Source organism: Notechis scutatus, chromosome 2 (assembly GCF_049901735.1).
Source record: "Notechis scutatus isolate UNSWTSFEM ecotype Mainland chromosome 2, rNotScu1.2, whole genome shotgun sequence".
Classification (NCBI taxonomy): domain Eukaryota; kingdom Metazoa; phylum Chordata; class Lepidosauria; order Squamata; family Elapidae; genus Notechis; species Notechis scutatus.
In genome coordinates, this window is record NC_142010.1 from 155725251 (window position 1) to 155753216 (window position 27966).

General features: G+C 41.2%; 2 protein-coding genes across 7 annotated transcripts; one reads left to right on the forward strand and one right to left on the reverse strand.

Annotated features, from left to right (window-relative positions):
• On the forward strand, positions 1-16951 carry KEAP1 (kelch like ECH associated protein 1). 3 transcript variants are annotated; one of them, XM_026681948.2, is made up of 6 exons: positions 1-250; positions 6828-7491; positions 10088-10773; positions 11427-11632; positions 13369-13545; positions 14372-16951. In XM_026681948.2, the coding sequence occupies exons 2-6, from the start codon at positions 6949-6951 to the stop codon at positions 14536-14538; spliced, it is 1779 nt and encodes a 592-aa protein (XP_026537733.1). In that variant the 5' UTR covers positions 1-250; positions 6828-6948; the 3' UTR covers positions 14539-16951. The 3 variants fall into 3 exon arrangements, with proteins under 3 accessions (XP_026537733.1, XP_087813070.1, XP_087813069.1); XM_087956944.1 differs by lacking the exon at positions 1-250 and adding an exon at positions 273-515; XM_087956943.1 differs by lacking the exon at positions 1-250 and adding an exon at positions 391-1045.
• SPC24 (SPC24 component of NDC80 kinetochore complex) lies at positions 14370-27309 on the reverse strand. Of its 4 annotated transcripts, none has more exons than XM_026681949.2 (7): positions 26707-27309; positions 25380-25564; positions 20473-20617; positions 18335-18427; positions 17533-17609; positions 15435-17202; positions 14370-15384 (listed from the first exon to the last, which is right to left on the reverse strand). In XM_026681949.2, the coding sequence occupies exons 2-6, from the start codon at positions 25549-25551 to the stop codon at positions 17096-17098; spliced, it is 594 nt and encodes a 197-aa protein (XP_026537734.2). In that variant the 5' UTR covers positions 25552-25564; positions 26707-27309; the 3' UTR covers positions 14370-15384; positions 15435-17095. The 4 variants fall into 4 exon arrangements, with proteins under 4 accessions (XP_026537734.2, XP_087813078.1, XP_087813077.1 ...); XM_087956952.1 differs by having other exon boundaries at positions 25380-25578; positions 26707-26828; XM_087956951.1 differs by having other exon boundaries at positions 26656-26796.
• Positions 27310-27966: the final 657 nt, after the last annotated feature.

Sequence of the window (27966 nt, forward strand, 5' to 3'; positions counted from 1 at the left end):
GAGAACCGAGTCGGCCTGTGCTTGGCAAGCTGAGGGACTCTTATTCTGAAAGCGGGGCGGCTGGTGCTCTCACTTGCTTAGTCATGGTGACTTACACCCCATCTTCTTCTCCTCCTCCTTCTCCCGCCCTCCCCACCCGCAGCGGCGGCTGCCTGCACTATGGAGGAACAGAGGAGGTGGGGCGCACAGCTGGACGGAGGTGGGGAAGGAGGCGGCGGCCGAAGCGGGCATCGGGGGCAACCATGGAGGGGTGAGTAGACCCTCGCGCCAGCGCTTCTGGACCCGTGCACGGGCGGGAGCTTGCCGCGCGCGCTGTGCCGCGCCTCGCTCTCTCCATCCCTTCCCGAGCAACGGAGCGCGTTAGAGGCTCGGATCCACCTTTCTGGCGGGGGTTGGAAGGCTGCGCCGGGGCTGCAAGGCTTCCTTGCTCTCTCCTTCCCGTAGCTCCGAGGGGCGACCGATGGCGGGGAGGGAGAATGGCTGGAGTTCTTGTCACCCGCCGCGAGCGGGACAAGGTAGCTCGTCCTGGGCTTCGGAGCGGCGGGAGCCCGAACGCCGCCTCCGCCTTTGTTATGTGGTGGGCACGGCGGCTGTTGTGATTACGAGAGGGAGAGGTGCGAGGGGGTGCAGACTTCCGGCCTTTGCCGTTGGAGCGGGAGAGACGGGCGAGCTCGAGGCCTGGAGGTGGCGGCGTCTCTGGCTCGAAGTTGGAAGAGCGCAATTTTGAACCGTGCCGGTGGGATCTCGGGTGATGTCGGTGTGAGTCTGATCCAAGCGCGTACAAGGGATCTCGGGCTGACGTCTTACATTCTGTGAAAGAAATGAACGGCCCGCAGTCTGGACAGGGAACACAGTGGGGAAATCAGAGCATGCTGGGCCGAGTTGTCCTGGTGGAAGAACACGTGTGAGCCGTAAACGAAATGGCCGAGTTTGTAGGTGGCTGCCGGAGAACTGTACTTAGATATCGGGCAGCAGTTCCGTGTCGTCCAGCCGTCTGGGCCTACCACAGTGACAGCAACCAAGCTCCCTTCAGCGTCTCCTTTAGGTGACCTCATCCTTAATTGTCAGCTAAAGCTTGGAGAAGCAGGGAATACAGAGTTGTGAGGAGAGGTAGTGTGTTGATGGATTCTTAATTGATAATCTGTAAAAAAAACATAATTCAAAATATATTGCACACTGTGATTTTTGGAAATTCAAGATTTACAAAAGTGCCCCCCCCCCCCCCAATTTCTTAGGGCCCTTCCATATCTGTTGCATTTCAGAAATGCTACATAGGAGTTTCATTCTCCTTCAAGCCCAGGTGCCTGAGCTAGTGCTGACTTGGAGCTGCAACTCAGCACGTATTTGAAGGCCTTGAGTGATGCTATCTGAAAAGCAACCGGAGAGATGCAACTTTCTATCTTGAAAAAAAATAGTTCATTTCATTTCCAAGCTTCCATGTTACTATGGTTTTTATGTTCTGTCAACTGTTATGGAAGGAAGTGCTTCTTGATTAAACAAGGCAAGTAAAATTGGGAGCAAAGATTACCTGTCATACTTTGGTTTTCATTCACAACTAAAAGAGCAAGCTGGAGCTTTGTGGTGTTCAAATAGTTGTTGTTTTGCTGATCCAATAATACTGTACTTGATTAATCTAGCAACTAAAGCAGGAGATTGTGCTGACTACAACTTTTAGTGGTCTTCACCTATATGGATAACAAGGGTGCTGGGCATTGTAGTTCAGCAACACTTGAGGACCACAGGTATTCCACAGGAAATAAAGTTAGGTCTCCTTTAAATTGAACTCAACTCCGGGTGACTACCTGGCATTTCCATGTAGTTTTCTTGACAACAACGTATCAGGGGTGGGTTTCTACTGGTTCTGTCCACCTCTGTAGAACCGGTAGCTCTGAAGAGCAGCAGACATAGAACAGGTTCTGTCTGCTGCTGTTTTGGCCCACCCCCCTGGCCGGGGTCTTACCTGATCTTTATTTCCTGCTTTTTCAACCGCAGCTGCTTTGCACGACACAGCTGCAGTTGAAAAAGCAGGAAAAAAGGACTTTTCCAACCACTGCGCACTTGCACGCAGTCACACTTGTGCAACTCACACACAGCGACAGAATTGGTAGTTATACCAGTCGGATCCCATCCCTGCAACGTACAAATAGCTTGCTGCTGCCTGAGGTGTTTGTTTTTTTTCAATTGTTTTCCAGTCTGGAATTTTTCTGTGTTAAGTAGTAACCAGGTAGGTCCAATGCTGCTTAGAGTCTTGAGCATAATTATAAAGTTTGCTTTATTTAAAAGAAAAAAATATTTTGGTATGATTTAATATTCCTAAACTGTAGAATGGAGTAGTCAGAAATAAATTCTTTGCTCTAATAAAGGTTGCACCAAAGATTGATCATTTAATTTCTATTACCAATGTGAGCAAGCCTAGAGAAGCTAAATTGGGAAAAGGAATTCTAACAAGGAATTAGATCAAACTGTTGTAAGTTGGAAGCAGGCAAATACTCATTTGGCTTAATTGTGTTTTTAACATCTTCCAAAAACCGATGGATAACATAATAGCTTGACTAGCTACAGAATAAACCTAGGAATGCAGGTATAAAAGACTCTAGATTCATAAGTTTCTTTCTTGGAATCTCTGCAAGCACAACAGTTTTATGTTATTCTCATGCGAAATCCTTGGAAGAGGCCTTCCTGCTCCAGGTGTAGAGCAGAAGTGGTAATTGGCAAGGTTTCTTGGCATGGTTTTCAACAACTCTCAGCCTATTTCTGCTCAACATGCACACTTGTCCTCTCCTTAAAGAAACTGTTCCTCAGCAGGAATGCAAGAATGGGGTGGGTTTTTTGCATCATCGTTTACAGAGAGCAGTTGAGTGAGGCACTTGTATCAAGTTCTAAAGTTGATCTCCTAAAAGCACATGACTTTGGAAGGAGGAAGGCTTTGTTTACCTGTAGCAGTAGATAATGATCTGGCCTTCTAGATTATCCTCCTGGGCTTCATAACATGGTCAAAGTGTGCTTACTTAGAATGATTACTGCTTTAATTGGAAGTAGTTGCAAGATTTAAAGGAATATGCACATATGTCCATTTTATTATTTCACATATATTCATTTGTTTGTAGTTTACAGGGTTTTTTTCTTTTATTCCAAACTCAGATCTAGAAAAGAATTAGAAAATGGCCAAAACTTTGATGGCCTGGCCAAACCTAATACTGATATGATTTTTGTGACATTTCTTTACTTTATTATTAATTTATATCCCACCTTTATTATTTTTACAAATAACTCAAGGTGGCAAACGTATCCAATACTTCTTTCCCCTACCCATTTTGTCCACAACAACAAACCCCATGAGATAAGCTGGACTGGGAGAGTGGCCCAAAGTTACTCAGCTGGCTTTTATGGTTAAGACAGGACTAGAACTCATGGTCTCTGTTTCTAGTCTGATGCCTTAACCCAGGGGTATCAGATTTGCAGCGTCACGTTGTCACGTGACATATTGCAACATTTTCCCCCTTCACTAAACCAGGGATGGGCATGGCCAGCACATGACGCATCCAGCCCACAGGCTGCGTGTTTGACACCCTGCCTTAACTGCTAGACTGACAATAGGGTAAGTTCTGACAACTCTGAATTTGTATGTTATAGCCAGAATTTCAAACATGCATGGCAGTCAGTTCTTGACTACTTTTGCTTGCTACAGTTGTTGGGGGAAAAACATGGATGCTTCTTCTAAGGATATATATCATATTTACAAGCATCCTTGGCTGGCTCCTAACAAGTCAGAATCAGAAGCTGTGATTTCTTTTTGGCATCTATTCCCTGAGTTTTTGGGAAGGAGAAGCCTGGTTTATAATCCATTTATTAGAAAAAAATATACATATTTAGACCCTAAAGAGAGGAACCAAACAGAAGCATGTACTAGAATGATGGTCCAGTCATGATACGTCACATTTTGTGACAATTCCAGCTAACTCCAACATGTAAATATTCCCATTTCATTTAATACATGACTTTCTGCTCTGATGCTAACATTTTGGAAGCAAATCTTGTATTTGTATTAGATCAGGTTTAGGAGCAACTGACGTAATTATGGAGATGCCCGGATATGATTGTTTTGATTCCCTTCCTAGGACATGTGCAACGTTTGTCCACTGTTCTTTCAACATCTCTTAAAATATTTGAAGATGACTACAGCTCATCTACTGAATTAGAAAAAATACACAGAAATACATCAGATCTTGTTAGTACCTCACTTATGTTATTAGGCGATAAGCCCTTCAACACTGGAATTATTTTGGTAGACTATTGGATTTATTACTTTTAGGAAAGCGCATCCTTCCCTTTCTAACCCATCATAGAATATGGATACTGGAACTATGATAAACAAGAGTTCTTTAGAACCCTTCTAGCACACTAGACTGTTTGGACAAAAGATGTAACCATATAGCCTTGTTGTTCCAGGTGCCTTTAATGTGCTCATCAAGTTGAGTTTATCAGTGTTAAGATGGGTAAGATTTACCCTCTAACAAATTCCATATGCTGATATTAAAGCCTGCTAACTACTATGTTTGGTCTGTACTGATGATGTAATTGATAACATTCTACAGAGAAGATTCTGCCAATAAAAAATAATTTTATATTAAGGCAGCAGCTGTATTTTTTAAAAAATAACAAATTGTTGAGCTGGGATACTTGCACATCTAAATTAGGGTATATGTGGGCAAACTGATGTTCACAAGTACAATAGTGAGAACCCCGATACAAAACTTAAATTTTCCCATTTCTTCATATTTTCCAACTTTACTATATTTTTGTTATCTTATTAAAATAAAATTTTAGAATGCTGTCTTCCCCAAACCTCTTTCAATTTTTCACCCCTATCCTGAGTATTTTGTAACCCAGAGGAAACCAGATACTTCCTTGTGCCCAATTAGATGACTCAGTTAAGACCATGTTTCTGGCTTTATAATTCATTTTATAGGTGTGTGCTTCAGAAGAAAAATGCATCCTCTCTGACACAGTTAACATTTCTAGTTAGACAGAAGAAGCCTGTATTTGTTTATGTTGGACTGAGTGTTGCTCCTAGTCCTCTCATTCTGGTCTGATGAAGTCTCGATTGCTTCTCTTCCAACATGAGAGGTCTGTCATGAGAGCAGAGCTTTGAATCAGAGCAATATCTGTGGGAAAAGTGAGGTAGTTTGTGAATTTTGCTCGGGAAGGACATCAGGAACTGGTAAGACAAACCATCCATAATGGGGCATATCCATCCTAAGGACTCTATCTAAAATTACTACATGGAGAGTAGGAAATGGGTATTATGAAGAAATTCAGTCTTAAATAGTTATCTCCTTGGCAACTTGTAGCTTGTTTTCTTAGGTCATGGGAGGCGAGTCAAGCTTGAGGAAACGGGGCAAAATGTCAAAATCCTCAATTCACATTCCGCACAAAGGTAAAGAGATTTCAGGCTGCTTGAATTTAATTGCTACTGTGCTGAAATTGCTGGATCCACCAATCAGATTAGAAGCACAATACAGTACATTTAGGAGCAGCCTGTCCTTTAAACCTGGAGCCCATTTTGAACCTAGGGGTTTATGTTCAATAGCGATTAGAATCTTATGTATGCTGATTTGCCACCTGAAAGCCTAAACATTCCTGCTATATGCTGTCATCTTGTTTTGGTGGAATAAGCCAGGATAATTTTCACTGTATGCACCAGCTGGACTGGATTCCCCAGGCATTTGTGTTTGGCAAGTTTTAAATCCCTGAACATATAGCAATGGTGTGTGTAGTTGTGTATGAAAGCACCGTTCTTGTTGCATGTGACCATGTAAACTGAGTATGCAGCTGCTACAGTAATCTAATCAAAAACCCATGCCCCCCGCCCCCGGCTCAATGCAATGCCATTTTAAAGAATCTTCATTGGAGAGGCACAGTAAATAATTGCTGTCCATCTCGCTGCAAATACACTACTCGCCTTCTGTTAAATTTCAAGGGCCTTTTGTTTTTCTTCACTTCATTGGATTGATTTAAACTTTTGGTTTAAATGCCTTTCATAAATAAGCCACGTCTGTGAATTAAAAGAAATGGACAGGTAGCAGTGAAGCGGTTTACAGGGATGTCTTATTCTTCAAAGCCTCATCCATTATGAGCCAGCTTGCGTATTTAGTCAGTTTCTCTTGGCTTCCAGTTTGGCCTGAATACAAGGGCAAGCCACTTATGAAAAATCTTGCCATGAAAACTTCAGGGACTTGTCCAGGCAGTTGCTAAGAGTCACTACTACTTGTAGGCACCCTGAAAAGCCGCAAACTATTGTGAAGGAGGAATATGAATTAATCTTACAATAGTATATTGATTGCAGTGCAAATCGTGGAGGAAATACCTACAAACCTCAGTGGCCCTGGAATGACTAAGCAGTCCTAAGGTATAGCCTGCTGACTCATAGTGACTGTGTTAAGTAGCACAGAATGGCACTGTATGGCACAGAAAGTTATCTGTGCTTCCGATTGACCTGAAGGAACGCATGAAAAGGACATCTTTGTCCCTCTTCTAATTGAAAAAAAAAGGGAGTGGATAGCTTAATCTGAGCAATATTCCCTCATAAGTATTTTTATTTTTAAACTCTTTTTAATTCTATTTCAAGTGTATCTGATATTCTTTGAAGCGAAGATTGCAGGTTCTGTGTCTGGCAAACCTCACATATATGTGTGCCCGTTTCACAGATGTGGGAAGGTTAAGGATGATCTTCTGGAGTGAGGCAGCAGTGCAAAGCCAGAAGTGAGATGTTGCCTTGGGTCGTACACTACCTAACCAAACCTCTTGCTTCTCTGTCCCCTGTGCAGGTATCAAGACTTCGCTGCATGGCAGGCCTCTGTAGGAAGGCCCTCAGCTTAGCTGCCTCTGCTGGTGCCCCTGTTCTTTTCCTGCATTCCTTCGTGCAATGACCACAGGACTGCTTCTGTGATGTATGATCCAGAGTGCAAGGCGGAGGTGACTCCTTCACACAATGGCAGTCGCACCTTCAGCTACACCCTTGAGGATCACACCAAACAAGCTTTTAACATTATGAATCAGTTGCGCCTAAGTCAGCAACTTTGTGACGTCACCTTGCGGGTCAAATATAAGGACATTCCCCCGGCCGACTTTCAGGCCCACAAGGTGGTGCTGGCCTCCTCCAGCCCAGTCTTCAAAGCCATGTTCACCATGGGCCTCCGGGAGCAGGGTATGGAGATAATCCCCATTGAGGGCATCCACCCCAAAGTAATGGAGCGCCTCATTGAGTTTGCCTACACCGCCTCCATTTCCGTGGGTGAGCAGTGTGTGCTGCATGTTATGAATGGGGCCGTCATGTACCAGATAGACAGTGTGGTGAAGGCCTGCTGTGACTTTTTGGTGCAGCAGCTGGACCCCAGCAATGCCATTGGCATCGCCAACTTCGCTGAACAGATTGCCTGTACCGAACTGCACCAGCGGGCACGGGAATATATCTACATGCATTTTGGAGAGGTAAGACCCTGCGCAAGGAAAGGGCACCAAGGGGAACAGGAGGAGACGGGGTATACCGGTGTTCAAAGGAGGTCTGAATCAGAATATGGCCTTGCTTTTGACTGCCTTTCACAATTTATTTTCTGTTCTTGGTTATGAAAGAACAACTCTTCTATCTCTTCCAAAGAGGCAAGATACTATTTCTCCCCCTCCCCCCCCTTTTTTTTCTGTGCTGCAAATCTTTCCTAGTTACCACCTGGATGTCTGGTATAGACTCATTGTGTTTCTGCAAACATAAGGGGCTGGAAACTTGTTGTTTTGTGGTAATTGCTTAATGAACCCTGAAAAGTTGGAAAAAATAATTCTGTAGCCATCAGTGGCTTCTGCCTCTTTTCTAAATTTGCAAATAGAATGAAGCTAATGAGTTGGTTCATATGTTTATTAAATTTATATCCTGCCTTTCATTCAGGAGTCCTAAGTGGAAGAGTCCTTCCTTTTTTTCTCCCCACCACCTCTTCCCTATCAGAGATTGGGCGTAAGTATAATAGACCCAAAGTCATCAAGTGAGCTTCCATGGCTGAGGCTGGTTAAGAAACTGGACCTCTCTGTTCCTAGCAGAGCCCTTAGCCATTAAACTTGCCCACCCCCAGTATTTCTGCTGGGAGACCCAATCATCTGGCTAAACAGGGCAAAATAAAATAGGGAGACTGTATGTCACGTGAGACTCTGCAGGAAAGGGGGTATTTTCCTGTCCGTATGCAAAATCTGTCCATAGGTTTTGTGTCAATGAATGTAGCGCTGCTCCATGTTTGTTCATAATATTCAAAAATATCCTCCCTCTTTTTTTTATTTTGTCATCTTCAGAAGAGAAGTTGGCGGTCTTGTTGCTAAGGTCCCAACAATAACTAGCCTGTAAGAATTTTGCTTGCTTTCTTATTAAATTACAAGAGTAAATGCCAATCTCTATTTTAGGGGGAAGAATTGAGAATACTGTAGACTGTCAGGAGAGGTATGGCTTCCTCTTTTTTCATTGCAGGGTTCATTTTCCAGCCATTTCAGAAGCCTAGAGGAAACAGGGTGTTAGCTATTTCTGTGTTAGATCTGCCACTCCCTGCTGATCCAGCACAAACTAACATGGATTGGCAAAGGACCCTGGCATTGCTTTTTTCCTGCTCCATAGAAATCCCTTTGATTTCTATGCTGAATGCACCAGAAAGAGTTTTGTCATCGGAGACTAATAAAGCTTTGCTTTGTGTTATTAGTGAAAGCCCATCCAAAAGGGCTGACCAAGTAGAACAGTATCCCTAATTTTGTAGCCCATATGCCTTCCTTGGGTTTCCTTCATTGTCAATCCCAAACATGAGTGATTAGATAAAGGAAAGCCAGGTAGTGGTTACTCCCCTTCATCTCTCTGCACATCCTTTGTTTTTGCACAGTAACTTGGTTAGAATTCCTGGTTGCTGTTGGCAAAAGATTTAAAGGCAAAGCTGCAGCAGAGGCACGGGAAGAAATCATCAGATAGAATACCCAGGCACACTACACATTTTTTATGTGTGCAAAGCATTACCATAGAAATGGGACACAATATGATGATTGGATTGGTGGTATTTTGTGTTGTACAGTTGTGCAGTTTACAATGTTTTGGCTGCAGTGAACAAGCCATATTTGGGTTTGGATTAATATAAACATTCAACCTTTGTGACAAAGATGGGGAATTTACTGTTTAGAGTCAGTCCAATAAATTGACCAGATGTTCAAATGCAATGACAAACTAAACCTTCCACAGGGAAACCTTTTGTTAGAAACAAAGTTAATTCAATACCTGGATTTTATGAGACCATAAAAGAACTTGTATGTAATCCGACATCCGTTTTGTATCTGAAGCCTAATCTGTAACTGCCAGCCTCAGAATTTAAGATTGGGTTTCATCAGATACAAAACTTGCAAAGATGGCTTGAATTCAGCCAGTTGTGAACAATAGTATTGAGTCTGTAAGAATCCACTCATTCTCCTTTTAGGATTTTTATCAGTCCAAAACCTTTGCTCTAGGCAGCCTTAATGACTGACAAAATAAAAATCTGCTTATGGATTCTAGAATGCTGCTAGATCATCGTTTCATACTGATAATTTCAGAGGCTATAAATTCTATTTTTTTTTCAAAACTTTATTTATATTCTTTAAACTTAGGGCAGTTCTTCATAGCAGCCTTCAACTACTGGTTGATTCTAACTGAAGATGAACCTGGTTTTAAGAAATCTCTGTTTGGATTTCAAGTTTTGACCATGATGCTGGTCAGATGTTCTTTTTGGACCTTATTTTTTACGGGTCCTGAATGGTGGATTCCTCTGCTTCTTTATCTTACCTGCAAGTGCTAGAAAAGCAGTTGCCAGTTGCTTTCTTTTCTGCAGATCTCTGCAGGCATGTGTTTTCCCTCTGTGTGACATTCAGCCACCATCCAATGATCTGTGCAGAAAGAGTCCTAGAGCTCATCTAGAGCAGATTTTGCTTGCTTCTGATGAGCATATCATCTGTCTGTTGTTGACATCATCATTAGAAGGGGAAGCCACCCTTCCAAACTTTTGTGGTTTTGCTCACGGTCTCTCTTCTCCTCCGGTAGGTGTCAAAGCAGGAGGAGTTCTTCAACCTTTCACATTGCCAGCTGGTGACCCTGATCAGCCGAGATGAGCTGAACGTGCGCTGTGAGTCAGAAGTCTTCCATGCTTGCATTAACTGGGTGAAATATGACTGTGAGAACCGGCGCCTCTATGTCCAGGCCTTGCTGAAAGCTGTGCGCTGCCATTCCCTCACGCCACACTTTCTCCAAATGCAGCTGCAGAAGTGTGAAATCCTCAAGTCGGACTCCCGTTGCAAGGACTACTTGGCCAAGATCTTCCAGGATCTCACCCTGCACAAACCCACTAATGACATGCCCTGCCGTGCACCCAAGGTGGGTCAGCTGATCTACACAGCAGGGGGCTACTTTCGCCACTCCCTGAGCTACCTGGAGGCTTACAATCCTTCCGATGGCTCCTGGATCCGACTGGCTGACCTGCAGGTGCCTCGCAGCGGCTTGGCTGGCTGCGTAGTGAGCGGACTGTTCTATGCAGTGGGGGGCAGGAACAACTCTCCCGATGGCAACATGGACTCGGATGCCATTGACTGCTATAACCCCATGACCAATCGGTGGTCTCCCTGCGCCCCTATGAGTGTGGCCCGTAACCGAATTGGTGTGGGAGTAATTGATGGTATGATCTACGCGGTGGGCGGTTCATTTGGGAGCACTCATCACAACAGCGTGGAGAGGTAAGGGAAAAATCTTCCCAAATCTGGCTTGTATATTCTGCTCCCTTGCAAGGCAGCCTTCACAAATGCGAAATGGACGTAGAAGGCTCTAGAGACCCGGGCGATGTAATTTGCTCTGGTTGTATCCTTTTGAAGATTTCTCCTGTTTTTCAAAAGTGACGTTTTTATTCAGACCTGGCACGAAGAGACTTAAGCAGGTTTATGAGAGAAGGGGTGTCTCGAGTATCTGCACAATGTGATTGGATAGCTTGGGCTGTTCCCATGTGGAGGAGGAAAAGAGATTGATGCTGGCTTTCCCATCAGCCTGTCCGTAGTAATATCGGAATGAGGCCTTCCTGGCAAAGGTAACAGGGACACCTGGATTTTTTTCTCCAGTACTTAGAAGTATTGATAAAGGAAGACAGCACATAGAAGAGTTAATGGTGCAGATGAGATAGAGTGTTTTGGAGAGCCTATAAAATGGTAGTAGAGGGCCTGAAGAAAATCCACCGTGCTTCATCTCCTTCCTGTTTCATCCTTCATCCAGCTTTCTCCCTTCTTCAGTGGCTGCAGGGAACTGGCACAGTAAATCAGCAACTGTCAATTAGCATCCTTGTTCAAACAACCTAGACAGCAGAAACAAGTACCTGATGTAGCTTCTCTTTTTCCTCCAGGTACGAGCCGGAGCGTGATGAATGGCAGTCGGTAGCTCCTATGCTGACGCGGCGGATTGGGGTCGGCGTGGCTGTGCTGAACCGTCTCCTATATGCTGTGGGGGGCTATGATGGCACTAACCGCCACAACACCGCCGAATGCTACTACCCAGAGCGCGATGAATGGGAGACAATTGTGTCAATGAAAACTATTCGGAGTGGAGCAGGTATGTGCAGCAGCAGGAACTCCATACTTGGGGATACAGATGTAAAATTTCTGCAAACTACAGGGTGGGAAAAACTGGTCTTTTCTTTGTATTTTAATGGAAATTTAAAATTTGGGAAAATGGCAATATATGTACTTTTATAAGAGTCACTTTCACATTGCGATTCTAAGAATGTGCAATATGTATAACTTGGTTTATTCATGTCCCTCTTGTCCCCTCTTTGCAAGATCTTTGCTCTTCTGATGGTCTAGAACAGGGGTTCCCAACCACCGGTCCGCGGACCGGTACCGGTCCGTGGAACAAGTCCTACCGGGCAGCTGGTTTAAGCCGCCTTTTTTGATGAAAAGTGCTTCCGTGAGCTTTTCCGGTAGAAAGCTCACCGGAAGCACTTTTTCATCAAAAAGATGGCGGCGCCCAGCTAATGCCGGTACCGGGCCGCGCCATAAAAAGGTTGGGGATACCGGGCCGCGGCATAAGAAAGGTTGGGGATCACTGGTCTAGAAAGTATTCCTGTAACAAGTTGTAGGGCACCATTTGGGGGAAATAATTGACAGCAACATAGGAATCCTTTGTCATGCTCCTTTCATAAATCTAAGAAAACAAAGTTCTTTGTTGCTTTGCTTCACTTTTTTTATTCTCTCCAAAAAATTTCATTTTTTTCTCAAAAAAATAAGGCAGGGGCAATTATCCTCTGAGCTTTTTTATGTCTAACTTCAACAGAGAATCTTCATAGTTGCACATTGTAACTAGCTGCTGTCTTCTCTCTTTTGTTGTTCCACCTCCTCAATTTAAGTCTGTTATCTTGGTGGAGGAGTAAATTTGGGCTCTATGACTTTGTTCTTTGTTGCCGGGGATGGTAGCGGTATCCAGAAATGAGTAGGAATACCTAACAGGCAGTTATGTAATATGTTAGCTAAGCACTTGGTATATAAAATCCAAGCAGAATTAGATGCTGGCAGCACAGAGTTCAAAGATGTAACGGCTTACGATATCATCTGGGAAGGTTGAATCTTGAAGAAATGGGCAGAATTCTTGGGTGCAATGAGCTGTACTGGCTATGGGCTTGATTCCTACCAGTTGCTAGAGATTGGCAGCAAGCAACCTTTGGTGAGGTGAGAAGAAATCACAAGCTGCCAACCTGAGTGCCTGGATCGCAGTCATGTGACCGCAAGAGTGGCGCAGTGGACAGAACCTTCACACTTCAGTGCCATTATAACTTTGAATGGGCCCTGGACGACTACCTGTAATACAATAAACTGGACTATGGTTGGGTGGTGCTTCAGACCCAACTGGTGATAGTTGTCCAATTTAGTTTTACACTGGAGTTCTGGATCTAAATTGAAATGGATGAACTCGAAGTTGATTTTCGTTGCAGCAAGAGTAGATTAGCAAGCTCATGCCTGCTAATTCCATGGTATTCATATGCTTGGGGAGATTTCCCTACATTCAAAGACCAGTGTAGATGTTTCCTTGCTTCTTGTTTGATGCCAAAAAATGGACATTCTAGGTCCAAGAATAACACTGCCTCCTACCTGAGAAATATTGTCCAGGATAGGTAGAAAAGATTTCCAGGCATTGCTAAAAGGCCCTCCAGGCATTGTTAAACTCTAACCTAGCCCTAAATAGGCTTTCCACTTCAGATTAAGGTTGCAAGAGATCCTGATCTTGAGAATGTGTTATCCCCTGAGTGTTTGAATAATTCATGCCTGTCTTAATGCTGTTCTTTCCTAATGCAGGAGTTTGTGCTCTGAATAACTGCATATATGCCATGGGAGGCTACGATGGAACAAATCAATTGAACAGCGTGGAGCGCTATGATGTGGAGGTGGGCACCTGGTCCTTTGTGGCACCCATGAAGCACCGTCGGAGTGCCCTCGGGGTCACTGTATACCAAGGCAAGATCTACGTGTTAGGTACGTTGGCCAAGGATTACAGCAAGTTCTTTTTGGCTGGATGTGGGAAGTACAGGCAGCAGTCACACAAGCTATGGGCATTGGTCCCAGGGATAGCTTAGTTCACTTGGTTAATGGGGTGGAAACAGAAGCCATATTTTGTTTGCTACAGTTAATAATCTATTCTTGCACATATTTACTTGGATAGCTTAGTGAGCTCTTGAGTACATTACATGGAGACACACTGGGTTGAAATCAATGATACAGATGTGTGTAGAAGTGCTCTTACTTATTAACGCGCACACTCTATCTCCAAATAGCAGTTTTGGTAAGATTCCCCCATGTAAGTGTTGAAGCGTTTCCATCTGCTGAAACACTGGGCTCTTGGAAATCTTGATAAAAAAAACCAGGACAAACATAACATTCCATAATAATTACAATTCAGGGCCATTTATATTCTTATTTGTATGATGCCATCAAAATTTTGCCCCATTCAGCATGAGAAATACATGTTGCCACCTTACAGAAGACACACTGGATATAGCAAAGCAACAGGATTTATACCAGCAAGAGGCAGGTTTTTTTCCAGCTGGACGTCTTACATGTTCATTATGGCTAAGACTCTTCCCATCCTCTTTTTCTTGTTGCTGAGATTTCACATGGCTTTTGCCAAATAGAGCTACTTTCTACCCAGAGAATTAGAGTTGTACTGTGAATACAAAGCTGTCCTGCGCAGTTGGAAGACAAGGCTTTGGGGTGCTGCTTCTGATTCATCTCAGTTCAGTCAAGGGCCTTCAAGGTAGCCTCTGGCCTCTCTTGGTTCTAATTGCTAATTGTTTTCCTGCAGGTGGCTATGATGGACAAACATTTCTGGACAGCGTTGAATGTTACGATTCCACTACAGATACTTGGACCGAAGTAACTTGTATGACATCAGGCCGCAGTGGGGTAGGCGTTGCCATTACCATGGAGCCATGCTGCAAACAAACTGAGCAGCAAAAATGCCATTGTTAATGGTAACGTGGAATGTGCTCCACTTCCCTTCAAATGGAGAGGAGAAAAACAAATGGGAGAAGATTCAGTATTATAAAATACCTGCTGCCAAGTTGTATTCTGCCAGAATAAAGGAAACGTGCCAAAAAGATGAGAAATGCTTTAAATCCCATTTGAACTGACCTTGAGGCAGCCATGAAGAACAGCTTTTGCTCTGTGCTTTACAAAGGGTAGCAGCTACAGTAAGTCTGTTGCCTCTCCATGCTGCTCCTGCCTCAGTTTGGGATGGATGCGTCAGTGAAGAAGGAAACCTCTCTGGGACAACTACAGGAAAGCTCAATTCACAGCGGCTGTCTCTTTTCTGGCCCCTGGCAGTGAATGGACCTTCAGGAAATGACCTCCAAATCGGGATGGGTGGAAGTATTTTGTACATAATGCAGCCCTGAGCCCTCCTTAGAAATGTGTATTATTCATACAGTTTGGCGGCCAGTTCAAGGTTAATTTTTTTGCTTGTCAAGTTTGTACAGGTGCAGGTGAGGAAATGGGAAAAGTTGTGAGGCACTCTTCTGTGGTTGCTGATCTGCAGGTAGAGTGCATTCAGAAAGTATTCAGAGTCAGACCTTCACTTTTGTCAATTTTGTTATGCTGCAGCCCAATTCTACAATGGTTGAAATTCCTTTTTTCCCCTGATTAATCTACACTCAGTACTCCATAATGACCAAGTGAAAAGAAAAAATTTAGATGTTTGTAAATTTATTAAGAATAAACTGAAATATCTCATTGGCCTAAGTATTCAGACACTTTACTCAGTACTTTATTGAAGCACCTTTGGCAGCAATTACAGCCTGTCTTTTTGGGTATGCACACCTGGGTTGGGGGATTTTCACACCTGGGTTGAAAATTGGTTGAAAATCAACTGGGTTGATTGCACACCTGGGTTGGGGGATTTTCTGCCATTCTTCCTTGCATTTTTCCTTCCTTCAAGTTCAGTCGGGTTGGATGGTGACCATTAGTGGACAGCCATTTTCAGGTCCCTCCAGAGATGTTCAATAGGGTTCAAGACGGGGCTCTGGCTGGGCCACTCTAGGACATTCACAGAGTTATCCCTAAGCCACTCCTGTGTTGTCTTGGCTGTTGTTTAGGATCATTATCATGTTGGAAAGTGAACCTTTGGCCCAGTCTGAGGTCCTGAGCACTGTAGAACAGGTTTTCATTGTACTTTGCTCCATCTGGCTTTCCCTCAACTCTGATCAGTCCCTGCTGTTGAAAAACCACCACCATAGCATGATGCTGCCATTACCATGCTTCACTGTTGGGATGGGCAGATGATGAGCGTTGCTTGGTTTCCTCCAGACATAACATTTAGAATTGAGGCTAAGCAATTCAATTTTGATTTCATCAGACCGGAAAACCTTGTTCCACACAGTCGTGACAGTCCTTCAGATGCTTTTGTGCAAACTCCAGGTCGGTTTTCCTGTGTTTTGCACTGAGGCTAGCCGCTCTGCCATAAAGCCCATATCGGTGGGGGGGGTTTCTAGAACTTTGTCCCATCTACACATAGAATCTCTGGAGCTCAGTCAGAGTGACCATTGGATTCTTGATCGCCTCTCTTAATAATGCTCCCCCAATTGCTCAGGTTGACCTGGGGACCAGCTCTTGGAAGAGTCCTGGTTGCGCCAAATTTCTTTGATTTGGAAATGATGGAGACCACTGTGATCTTAGGAACCTTCAGTGCAGCAGAAATTTTATTATAGTCTTCCCCAGATCTGTGCCTTGCTATAATCCTGTCTCTGAGCTCTGTAGGCAGTAGTTCCTTTGACCTGAGGGCTTTTGCTGTGCTACAGTATGCATTGTCAGCTGCAAAAGCCTTCTAAGGAGAGGTGTGTGGCTTTCCAAATCATGTTCAATTTAATTTGCCAGAGGTGGACTCCAGTCAAGCTGTGGGAACATGTCAGCAACCATCGAGAGAAATGGGAGGCACCGGAACTAAATTTCAAGTGTTGTTGCTAAAGGTCTGAATATGATATGAATATGAATATAAATGCAAATGTGATATTTCGGGTTTTTTTTTCTTTTTAATAAATTTCAGACATTTCTAAAATTCTGTTTTCACTGTCATTATGGAGTACTGAGTATAGATTAATGAAAAAAAATGAGTTTCAACTATATAATCGGGCTGCATCATAACAAAATTGACAAAAGGGTCTGAATGCTTTCTGAATGCGCTGTAGGTGAACACTGATCACTACAACTTGAAAACCTCAGGTGGACCTTTGCCTATGCTGCTTTTCTATTACCCCACAAGGAAGGGCTTACCCAGATGGCTACCTACGTTTTTCCCCCTGACCTGTGGATGGTACATCCTCTTAGGAAACTGGTTTTGAAGTTCTACTCACATGAATAAAACACTTTTTGTGATTAGTATTAATATTTATTTTGCTTCAGTCTGTATTATTCCATTAATACTCTTCAGAATACTGCTGTGCCAAAAAGTATAACACAGAATGAGCCACTGAAATATATTTTACTCCTAGGAATATCTACTATATTATGTACTGTTTGCCAAAAGCTTCTTTATTCACCATGATGTATTCACCAGGTTCCAGAGGTAATCACTGATAAAGCAAGGAGAATGTTGGCTACTGTCAAGGTTGATAGATTGAGCAATATCTGGTCCATAATGGGCTGAGAACAAAGGAAAAGGTTAAGGAAAAAGTTACTCAAGTTTTTTCCCTGATCCAACCCCCCAGTTCCATGGAATGAAACATACCAGGCTCCACAACCAAGAAAGGCACATTGAGATTCTTCTAAGCAGTTTCCTTTATGTTCCTCACCTATAGAAGAAATCTTTCCGAACTAAAGCAAACTACTTGCACCATAAAACAAACTGGGAGCTATTAGGGAGGAGCTGTATTCACTCCCTTTCGCCCTCAAACTATAATAGTGGGGTGTTCTGCTTCTCTGGAATTCACTCCCTCTCCCCCTCCTGGGAATCCAGACATTACAAAAGGATACTTCCTTTGATCAGGGGTGGTTCACAAGAATAGTCCCAGTCAATCTGGCAGATCTGATAATACAGATGTACAAGATACCTGGCAGACATAACAAAACATGAGTTCCTTGTTCTGGTGCAGATCCTATCAATATCTACAACTGCTGAAATCTGTTCATAGGCTGTGTTGGCTAATGATTCACAGACCTCATGTCAAATGAATCTGGAAAATGCAAAGCAAGGGAAAGCTGGCTGTGTGGTGATTTCCTGGAGTGCTGCTTCTTGTTCAAAGCAGGATGTCTCAAAGTAGTCAATATCTATTCCCAAAGGGAGTAGTAGTGGTCTATTAAAGTAATTTTTATTAAATTATCTTCAAAAAACAAATATTTGAAGACTGATGAATAATCTGAGGTTTCATGAAGGGGTTGTTCAACTGAGGAGTTTGGGGACCCTGATTAAAAACCTGCTTTTTCCCATTGTCCCATTTTAAAAAAAGCATGCAAGTGTTCCAAGTGTACTATATGCATTAACTAATTACAAATGTCCACAAATGTATATTTTTACTTAAGTCCATAACTTCAAAGCAAGTTTGTCAATCTACATGTATCCCCTTGGCAAATCAAAAGGAAATTTGGGAGGGGAAAATAACATACATTAACGTAACTTTTTTATGGTTTGATCAGTTTTAATAATTTAGAATGGTTATATGGCTGTCCAACTCAAATTACTTGCATAAAGGAAATGGATCGCCAAGATAGAAGCCGAGTAGCCTAGTCTTGTAATTCAGCTTTTGCAAATGAGAGATTAGGTAAGATTTTTACTCACGTAGCTGACATAGATCTCTCAGCTTCTTCTGTTGCGTTCTGCTGCTGCTGCTTGCTTTCTTCTCTCAAAGTCTCCAGCTCTTTTCTTAATTCAGTATATTGTGTGAGTGAAGGAATCCAAGTAATTCTCCAAACTAACAGAGGTCTTAATAATACTCCAACAATAATAGTTTCCATATTGTGGACAATGGTGCTGTGTTACCTGAACCATGTTTCAAAATAAGTGCCTGGAAAACTTTTTATCCTTGGTATTTAGGCACCAAAATACACTTCTACACCAATTAATCCATTGGTTGTCCTGTTTTCTTTTGCAACAGAATCAAAATCTGAGCAAGAGAGTTAAGTGAACTGCTCCCGGTGGAAAAAAAATGCAAACTGTCTCAACCTTTTTGAAAAGGCCATACATGGAATTGTTTATTGACTCACTTTGATTTTCAAAATCCAAATGAATTAAAGCAAAATCTAATTAGTTTATAGAACATGTCATTGTTTTCTTGCCCTGAATAAACTTTATAGATGGCAGGTGTGATTGGAATCCTGCTCAGAACACCAATTTTAACAAGCCAAAGAAGATTCTTAGACAACATAGTACTCAATGGATAAAAAATATTATAACAAATAAAGAATGTGCCCTAAAGGACAGTTACCTGCAATAAACAGGAAAGACCTTAAAATGTTAGAAAAGAAGACTCTACCGTCCATTTTTTTTTCTTTCACATTCTAAAACCACCCTTGCCTGTAATATTTCCCAATATACCAACTTACTTTTGCTAAAATGTCCATGTGACAGAAGCCTGGATTCAGCAAATTGTCCAGCTCTGATTAATGGAGAGGCACTTATACATATACACCAGATTACCTTATACCAACAGTTAAGGTAGGTGGCTAAAGGGCCAAAAGCAACTAGACCAGGGCTTCCAGCATCATGCGCTGGCCACGCCCAGGTTAGCAAAGGGGAAAAAGGTGATATGCCCCGTGATGATGCCGGGACGGTGTGAGTTTGACACCCCTGAACTAGACCAACAACAGGTAATTCTTGCTTAATGATGGTAATGGGACCAGCAACTCCATCACTAAGCAGTTGACATCATGAGACACTGGCTGATGATGGCTCTCTCCCAGCACTTTTAGCTGCTAAGTGAATTCCACACAGTTGTTAAGCATGACATCCTATGGTTGCCATTTGTGATTTCCTGCCTGACTCCCCATTTAACTTTATAGGAAGTGACAGGGAAGGTTATGTTTATGTTATAAAGATTATAAAGTGTTGGTTATGACCGCTAAAGCCCTGCATTGCATAGGTCCAGACTACTTGAACCGTCTTGTCCTGCTAAGACACGGTCGCTCTACTCATGCCAGCAAAGGAGGTCTGCTGAGGACCCTGTCAATCAAAGAGTACATCACTGGAGATGGTTGATGGACTAACTTGCTGACCCCACCTCCCTCCTGCTTCCACTCCGCATATTACTGTATTACCACTGTTTATTTCTGTTCCATTCCTCTACTATTGTTATATTTACAATTTTATCTTTTTTTTTCTGTTTTATTGTTGTACGCCATCCAGAGTAACCCCACAGCAAAATGGGCACCAAATTTAATAAATAAAGAATAAATAAATGGCAATCACCTGACTGTAGGATGCTGAGACAGTTGTAAATACAGGCTAGTCACCAAGTACCAAATTGTAATCAGGTCATCTGCACTTACACTATGATCATCAGAATTTTGAGGATCAGTTGTAAACTCCAGTCATTCACCTCCACTGAAACTTTGAGTGGTCATTGAGAGGCTGCTTGTAAGAAAGAACTATCTGGACTTTTGGTTTCAACATCTTTAGAGCTATGCCGACTCTTCCATGGAGCCTAATAGGACACAATTTCTGTCAAGCCAACAAGACATTTACAGGTGGCTCAGATGCTGGGCTTCCTGTTCATGACACCAGAAATACTTGGGGGGGTGGAATTATCTTTAATCCTAAGGTAGGACCATACAACAAAGATAAAAGTTTATAGCTAAGAAACTCACCATGCTGTTTTACATATATTACATCGCCTTTTCCTGCATACAGTACTTTATTAGGATAAATAATGGTTGATTTAACTTGCTGCTTTCTCACCAGAAGCCAACATGAAAGGATATTTAGTACTGATCCTCAATTTTTCATCCTTTTTATTTGTCTGAAGCAATTTTTGTTCAATTTTCTGGAGCTTTTGCATACTCGCCTTCAACTCCTCTTCCCTGTCAGAAAGTCTCTGTGCCACTTTCTCCTCAGTAATCATGAGCTCTATAGTGAAAGCAGAATACAGCATATATCCAGTTAAAATATAAATGGTTGGCAAAACCGAATTTCAGCATTTTCTTTCTCATTATCTATTAAAATATTCAACAAATTTCTACAAATTCTTTCTTCAGACTGCTTATTTTAACTGCAGCCAATGATTCTTGAAATACTTTATCAGTTTTCTTCAATTTGATGTTCTCCAAACATAGAAAGATTTATCATAATTCTTGCTAGTATAGCAACAATTCATTAATTTGACAACCCTAGTTTGGGGGAAATAATCCATAAAATATACAACATGGGTGTGCAGTATGCACCATGAACAAACCATTATCTTTAAAGAATAGTTGGTTTCAAACGACCCATATCCAAGCTAAAACATGTCGTTTGATTTATGTGACAAAATGGATCTTACTTGTTTACAATGTAAATTAAAATACAAATTTCTGACATGAGGAAATAGTAAAAAAAAACAAAAAAAACCAAAGTGGAAAATTTCTTTGATGGCAATGTTTGCAGTGATGATAATGGAAATGGGGAAAGAAATGAAACAGGAAAAGGACATGAGAAATGAATGTACTCATTGGTTATTCAGTTGTGTAATCATTGCTGTATTAGGAAGCTCCCCGGTGCTTCCTATAGATACCAATGGCTGCTTTCTCTGCTTTTATCACATGGAGATCAGTAGCAGTTCAGAATGGGAAGGAAAGGCATGGGAAAACCAGTCAGATAATAGATGCTGAGAGCTGCAAAATTGGTAATGGTGGGATCATGAAGATTTATTTATTTTTAACAAACCAGGGCAACATATGCCAACCTTGCACGACTTGTCAGGGATTTTCCTACAGGTTTTAATAAATTGAAAGAGGGAGCACCCAAAACTTTCCAACTTTTTCCCTGCCAAACCTTGACCATTTCAAAACAGTAGAATTTCCAAAACTACAATTTGATTCATGTTTAAAACAACATATTTTCTCCACTGGGTACACAGCCATAATCCAAATTCAGTGGGCTAAAATAAACAATTGGAATACTAAAGAAAGGTCAAATAAGCACCTCTGGATCAATTTAGTCTTTGAGTTTAGCAATGTGAGAATGGGTAAGCTGTGGCCCTTTGGTGGCCCATGCTCACTTTCAAGTCTTTGACTTGAACTCTTTACAGTAAACTTAAAAAAAAACTCAGAGGTGACTTCCGGTTTGGGCTTCAGCGATGAACCGAAATCCACGATCGTGCGCAGTTTCGATCTGTGCTCCCCGCTTGAGCTTTGGATTCGGGGCTGAAGCCACCCCGTAGAGGTGGTGAAGAGGGGGGAGATTGCTAGCTGAGTGGAGGGGAGCCGCATCTCTCCTCCATGGCTGGTCTAAACTCCCTTTCCTGAAGGCGGTTGCAGCAGTGGTCAGAAATGGCCACCTCAAAGAGGAACCCGACTGGATAAGAATGTGCAGGAGGAAGTCAAAGAGGAAAGCAGGACAGACAGGGCTAAACACAGAGAATATCTAAGCAAGGCACCCCGAATCTAAAAGTATTTAGAGGGATACTTCTGAAAGAAGATTTCTAAGCGGCGAAGGAGAGAAAAGGAGGTTAAAAATCCCTTTTCCTACTTTTATATTGACAATTACAAATGGTATGGAATGTTAAAAGGAAGATTTAAATAAGAAATTTGTGTTAATCTACTTTGACACTAATAGGCAACTTTAAGCTGAAATCTAAGTGTCAAAAGGAGAATAAAGGTGTTTTGGGTTTTTTAAATAAAGGTGTTTTGGGTCATTTTAAAGCCCTAAAAAGGAGAAGAGTGGAGGAAAAAGGGTGGAACTTGGAATAATCAAATAACGGAATGCCACCTGGAAAAACAAAGGGAAACTTCAAAAAGACTCCCAAGGATACATTGTAACTGAAACCTTACTAAAAGATACAGTAACCCATGGAAAGGAAAAGAAAGAAACAAGAAGGAACAGTCTGGGATTATTTGGTGATTTTAAAAAAAAAGTTTTGGCTTTTTTTTTTTAACTTAAAGTCAATCAGATGGTTGTTTAAAAGTGTTTAAAATGGTATCACTCCTGGAGGAATGAAAAATGAGTCTTAAAAAACAGAAAGAAGATGCAGAAGAGGGAAGAAGATCCTTTGACTTTGTATTTGAATTTTTTGAAATGGAGATCCTGAACTATGAAAAGCAAAAGGAAAAGCTTCAAGAGCAAGAAGAAGGGCAGGACAAAGAAGAAGCCATTTTTAATGATCAAACAATGCAATGTGGGGTGAAAAGGGGAAAAGGAGCTAAAAGTTTGAGATTAAAGGGAGCAGCCAAAAAGAAAAATAGTCTGAAAAAGAAGCATAACAGTAAGGAGACGCAGAAAAGAAAATTACAGAAGGGAAAATTAGAGAGAAGCATATAAAAAAAGGGATGAGAAAAAGGGGGGGGAGATAGAAAGGGAAAGAACTTGTGAGGGACAAAAGCAGGAAATAAAGAAAAAGGGGAAACATACTAGGATTAAAGGTATTTGCTCAGCTAAAAAACACAGAGACAATGGCTAAATTAAGTTAAAAGTGAGGATTCGGCAAAGGTACAAAAGATAAGTGTTGTGACAGTAGAATATAGTGATGAGTTAGAAATGAAATAAGTAAATAATCTACACTGCTCAAAAAAATAAAGGGAACACAAAAATAAGACATCCTAGATCTGAATGAATGAAATATTCTTATTAAATACTTTGTTCATTACATAGTTGAATGTGCTGACAACAAAATCACACACAAAAATTATCAATGGAAATCAAATTTAGCAACCCATGGAGGTCTGGGTTTGGAGTTACACTCAAAATTAAAGTGGAAAAAAACACTACAGGCTGATCCAACTTTGATGTAATGTTCTTAAAACATGTCAAAATGAGGCTCAGTAGTGTGTGTGGCCTCCACGTGCCTGTATGACCTCCCTACAATGCCTGGGCATGCTCCTGATGAGGTGGCGAACGGTCTCCTGAGGGATCTCCTCCCACACCTGGACTAAAGCATCCCCCAACTCCTGGACAGTCTGTGGTGCAACGTGGCATTGGTGGATGGAGTGAGACATGATGTCCCAGTTGTGCTCAATTGGATTCAGGTCTGGGGAACTCATTACTCTGAGAAGCACAGAGCAGAAGACACAAGCCTGAAGATGATGAATGAGACTTCATCAAAACGTTGCCTAGATACTTCCAATCTTACGCGGAAGAAAACCCAAATAACCAAAGATCCACATACAAATACCCGCGAGAACCTCAGAAAACACACACACACACACACACACACATATATATACATACATACATACATACATACATACATGCTATTTTCTTAGAATTTTTTTGTGTATTTTCAAGGGGAAGTACCAAGCAGAATCTGAATGATGAGATTTACATGATATAAAATAGATATTAGAAATTTGAATGTTATAATTTTAGAATGCACAAATTTAATGTTTAATAAGATTTCATATGATACTAACTATAAGATTCAAAGGTGTTGCACTCCGATTGGCAATCATAGGGGAAATTTTGCTTTTTAAGAATGTTGGAAGAGAACATATGAAATTGTAAACAAGACAGACAAAAGTATAAGTATAATGAATAAAAAGATATAGAAATTTAGGCAAAAGAAATGCAATTGAATAAGAAGAAAATGAGATAACTATAAAAGAAAATTAAGAGAAGTAAAAGGAGAAATAATGAGAAGTTGGAAAAAGAGTGAAAAGATATGAAGTTGAACACATAAGATGAATATGTATATGAAATTGTGTCTGTATGGAAATGTGATAACCTGGAATCATGCTGTATCAAATAAGATGTTTTATTTGTTATGTTTTGTTAAAAACCAATGAAACTTTATTTAAAAAAAACAAGAGGTAAATCTTTTTAACCTAGAAATGTAGGTTAACCTGGAATCATGCTGTATCAAATAAGATGTTTTATTTGTTATGTTTTGTTAAAAACCAATGAAACTTTATTTAAAAAAAACAAGAGGTAAATCTTTTTAACCTAGAAATGTATAATTCAAATATATTATATTTTAATTATATATGTGACTTATATCAAAGTAAGACTGTTCTATTTTCAGCATACAATACTTTGAAGCACTGTTTTCCAAAATAGTATAAAATTTAATTTTATCTCTGGTCATCACTGGAGGTTTTTAAGAAGAGACTGGACAGTCTCTTGTCTGAAATGGTATAGGGTCTCCTGCTTCAGCAGGGAGGCTGGACTAGAAGACCTCCAAGTTCCCATCCAGCTCTACTCTGATTAATTTGATTTTTATTATAACAAATGTTGCAAATCACAATATATTTCAAAACAAAAAAAATTAAATCTCTTTGTGTGTGTTGTATATTTGTATAAAACCAGTGGCTTGTCGTCATTGGTTGCACTGATTATTACTGTTAGAATAATTTAAAATGAGCATAGAACCTAGAAAATTGAGCTCTGATTCTAATTACATTCATATATTTTATTTTATTTAAATGCCACCTAATATTACACAGCTTTACAGTGACATTGGACTTAAATCTTTACTGTTTTGTCAGTCTATTTCAATGATTCTAACTTAACTTCCATTTTTAAAAAAATAACTGCTTCATACTAAACCATTTCCTACTTTTTAAAAATGCCACACAATTTACACGGTTAAGCAAGCCCTGATCAGATTATCAGTGGTTAAGTTTAAATTTTCCTCTTTAAGTGACAAAAGTACCAACAAAGTCTTGACTGCAGCATTAAGTCAGGAAAAGCCAAAAAGTACCTTTGACCAGCTGTTTTGCGGTCTTCTGGGTATTCAAGAGTTTGTCAATCATTTGATCCTGTTGGGACAGATTCTGCTTCAGTATGTCCGCTGTCTTGCCTTCTGTCAGCAGTTTGAGCACCTCCCTTCTCACTTTTTCCATATATTCAATTCGTTCACTGACAGCAGCCATTGCAAGAGCCAAACTAAGGGAAAAATCCTGATGTTTGAGGGAATCTTAGTAAGGCAAGGCTCCTTAGGAAGGAAAAGTGAATACCTACCAAGTTTATACCTGAAGCCCAGTATAAGCCCTTTATTACAAAAGGCAATCCTTTATTTCAGAAAGTTGTCCATTAGAGTTACTTAAGTTAATTATTTGTTTTCTTGGTTTTGCTCTTGATTTTTCATTTGTAGAACAAAGTTATATGATCCTCTCTCTGGTTTGTCCCTTTTCCAGGTCTGTATTTTATGTTTTCCAAGAAAATATGCTCACTGTAATATTAGGATAGTATAATGGCTAAGGTGCTAAATAGCTTTTCCATGTCCTCCATCTTCACTGATGGAAACTCACTGGGTGACTTTGGCCTACCATTCTCTCTACCTACCTACTTTAAAAGATTGCTGTGGTCAATAAATGAACAGGATGCTATGTACACCACCTTTTCCTCTTTGGAACAAAAGATGGGATATATAGGTAGCCCTTGACTCACAACCATTCGTTTAGTGGCTGTTTGAAGTTACAACAGCACTGGAAAAAGTGGCATGACCATTTTTTTTTTACTTATCGACCATTACAGCATCCCTTTAGTCAGGTGATCAAAATTTGGACGCTTGGCATCTGAAGTATGCATTTATGACAGTTGCAGTGTCCCAGGTCACGTGATCATCTTTTGTAACCTTTCGACAAGCAGAGTTAATGTAGCCACCATGTCACTAACTGAACAACTGCAGCGATTAGTTTAACAACTGTCCTGCTTAGGAACAGAAATTCTGGGCTCAATTGTGGTTGTAAGTAGAGGACTACCTCTGCTAAAGGGCAGCAGGACTGCTACTTCTGAAGAAGAAATGGGATATATGAACCAAACAAACAAACCAAGTTAAAAGGGGGCTTCTTGTATACAAAGCAAAGCCTACAATAGCACAGGAAATGGTGGGAATGGTCCAGCAGGCAAACCAGCTCCTTATTGACATGCACTTCCAATACAGCGCTAAAACTGAATTTTGGGCAATTAATACAAGCTCCGAGAGACGGTTTCCCTCTCCCGGACTTCGAACGCGTGTACGTGAGAATCCATACCGTGCAACTGCCCACCCTCGCCACTCGAGCGCAACTCCTTCACTCCTTTACCCAACGCCGCCGACCCAGGCGAATCCAATCCTGGCGCCCTTAAACCTATTAGGAATACGCCACTCCTATTGGTCGCCGCCAAGATCCGCAGAGGGCTGATTGGTCGCCTGCATCACGTGGCCCCCCAAAATGGACGCGTTCAAAAGTTCTATTCCGCATGCGCAATCCGCCACTGTCTTGCAGGTTTTCCCGAGTTTCCAAGAAGTAGGAAAGTTAAGAGGTGCGCACTGCTGCAATTTTTTTCGACGCTCTTATTAAAACTAGAGTGGATTTTCTCATGGTAGTTTCTGATATGAGGGTGTAGTTGATCGTCAGTAGATATTATAACTGTCTTAATCTTGAAAAAGAGCAAAATCTACATCGATTTTCAGTTTTTCGCCGAATTATGTCCGTTGAACCTTTTCATACTTCTGCCACCTTCTGTTCACGCATGTGCTTAACGATTTTCCCCCTCCCACTTTATGCGCATGCGCCCACTACTCTCATCTTCCCCACTCAGCAAATGGGTCATTTTGAAAGGTGTGCTCTGACCTTTAACAGACGACAGAGGGCGCCACTTCGCCTCACGGATCAATTGTCTAAAACTAAAAGCTTAAAACAGCACTGAAAAAGAACAGACAGTTTTGCATAAATTTTGCATATTTCCAGCTATGTGTATAGATGCCAAATTAGAAACAATCCTTGGTAAACCAGTATGCCTTTATCGTCGGAAGAAAAGGCTCTGATTAGATGATCTATCATGAATGCTAAAAATTGCTGGGTAATTCTAGCTGTTGAAATGGGCAGTTCTTTAGCAAGAGGGCACTTTTAAATTGAAATGTATTTTCATGTGTACTTTATTTATATAGTGCTTTTATCTTATCTTTACAATAGCAATAATTAATAGCAAATATATTTATTTAGTAACCAAATTATTTGCTGAACAATTTTGAGGGCCCAAGTATAAAACTGTAATATAGTTTCCTCTCATACACATATGAAACTGTAATCCCATTAACCATTTTATGAATTATTAAATAAAAATATCTTTTTTAATTATCTATGGAGATTCTCGGTTTTACAGGTCATGGTTGTTCTAAAAAACAACTGGATTTTTTTAGTTTTTTCTTTGAAAACGTTTCGTTACTCATCCAAGAAGCTTCAGAAGTGAAGAAGCTTCTTGGGTGAGAAGCAAAATGTTTTCAAAAGGGAAATCAAGAAAGTGCAGTTGCCTTTTAGAAAAAAGCACCGTTACATTTAATTTTCATTACAATTGTCTGA

Excerpts from the sequence above, each read along its gene's own strand:
- KEAP1 (XM_026681948.2), top strand. The coding sequence starts at position 6,949 with ATGTATGATCCAGAGTGCAAGGCGGAGGTGACTCCTTCACACAATGGC. Across the intron at positions 10,774-11,426 it reads CATCACAACAGCGTGGAGAG|GTACGAGCCGGAGCGTGATG; the intron begins GTAAGGGAAAAA and ends TTTTTCCTCCAG. Across the intron at positions 11,633-13,368 it reads AACTATTCGGAGTGGAGCAG|GAGTTTGTGCTCTGAATAAC; the intron begins GTATGTGCAGCA and ends TTCCTAATGCAG.
- SPC24 (XM_026681949.2), bottom strand. The coding sequence starts at position 25,551 with ATGGCTGCTGTCAGTGAACGAATTGAATATATGGAAAAAGTGAGAAGG. Across the intron at positions 17,610-18,334 it reads GAGAGATCTATGTCAGCTAC|GTATCTTGTACATCTGTATT; the intron begins GTGAGTAAAAAT and ends TATGTCTGCCAG. Across the intron at positions 17,203-17,532 it reads ACCACCCCTGATCAAAGGAA|CCCATTATGGACCAGATATT; the intron begins GTATCCTTTTGT and ends CTTTGTTCTCAG.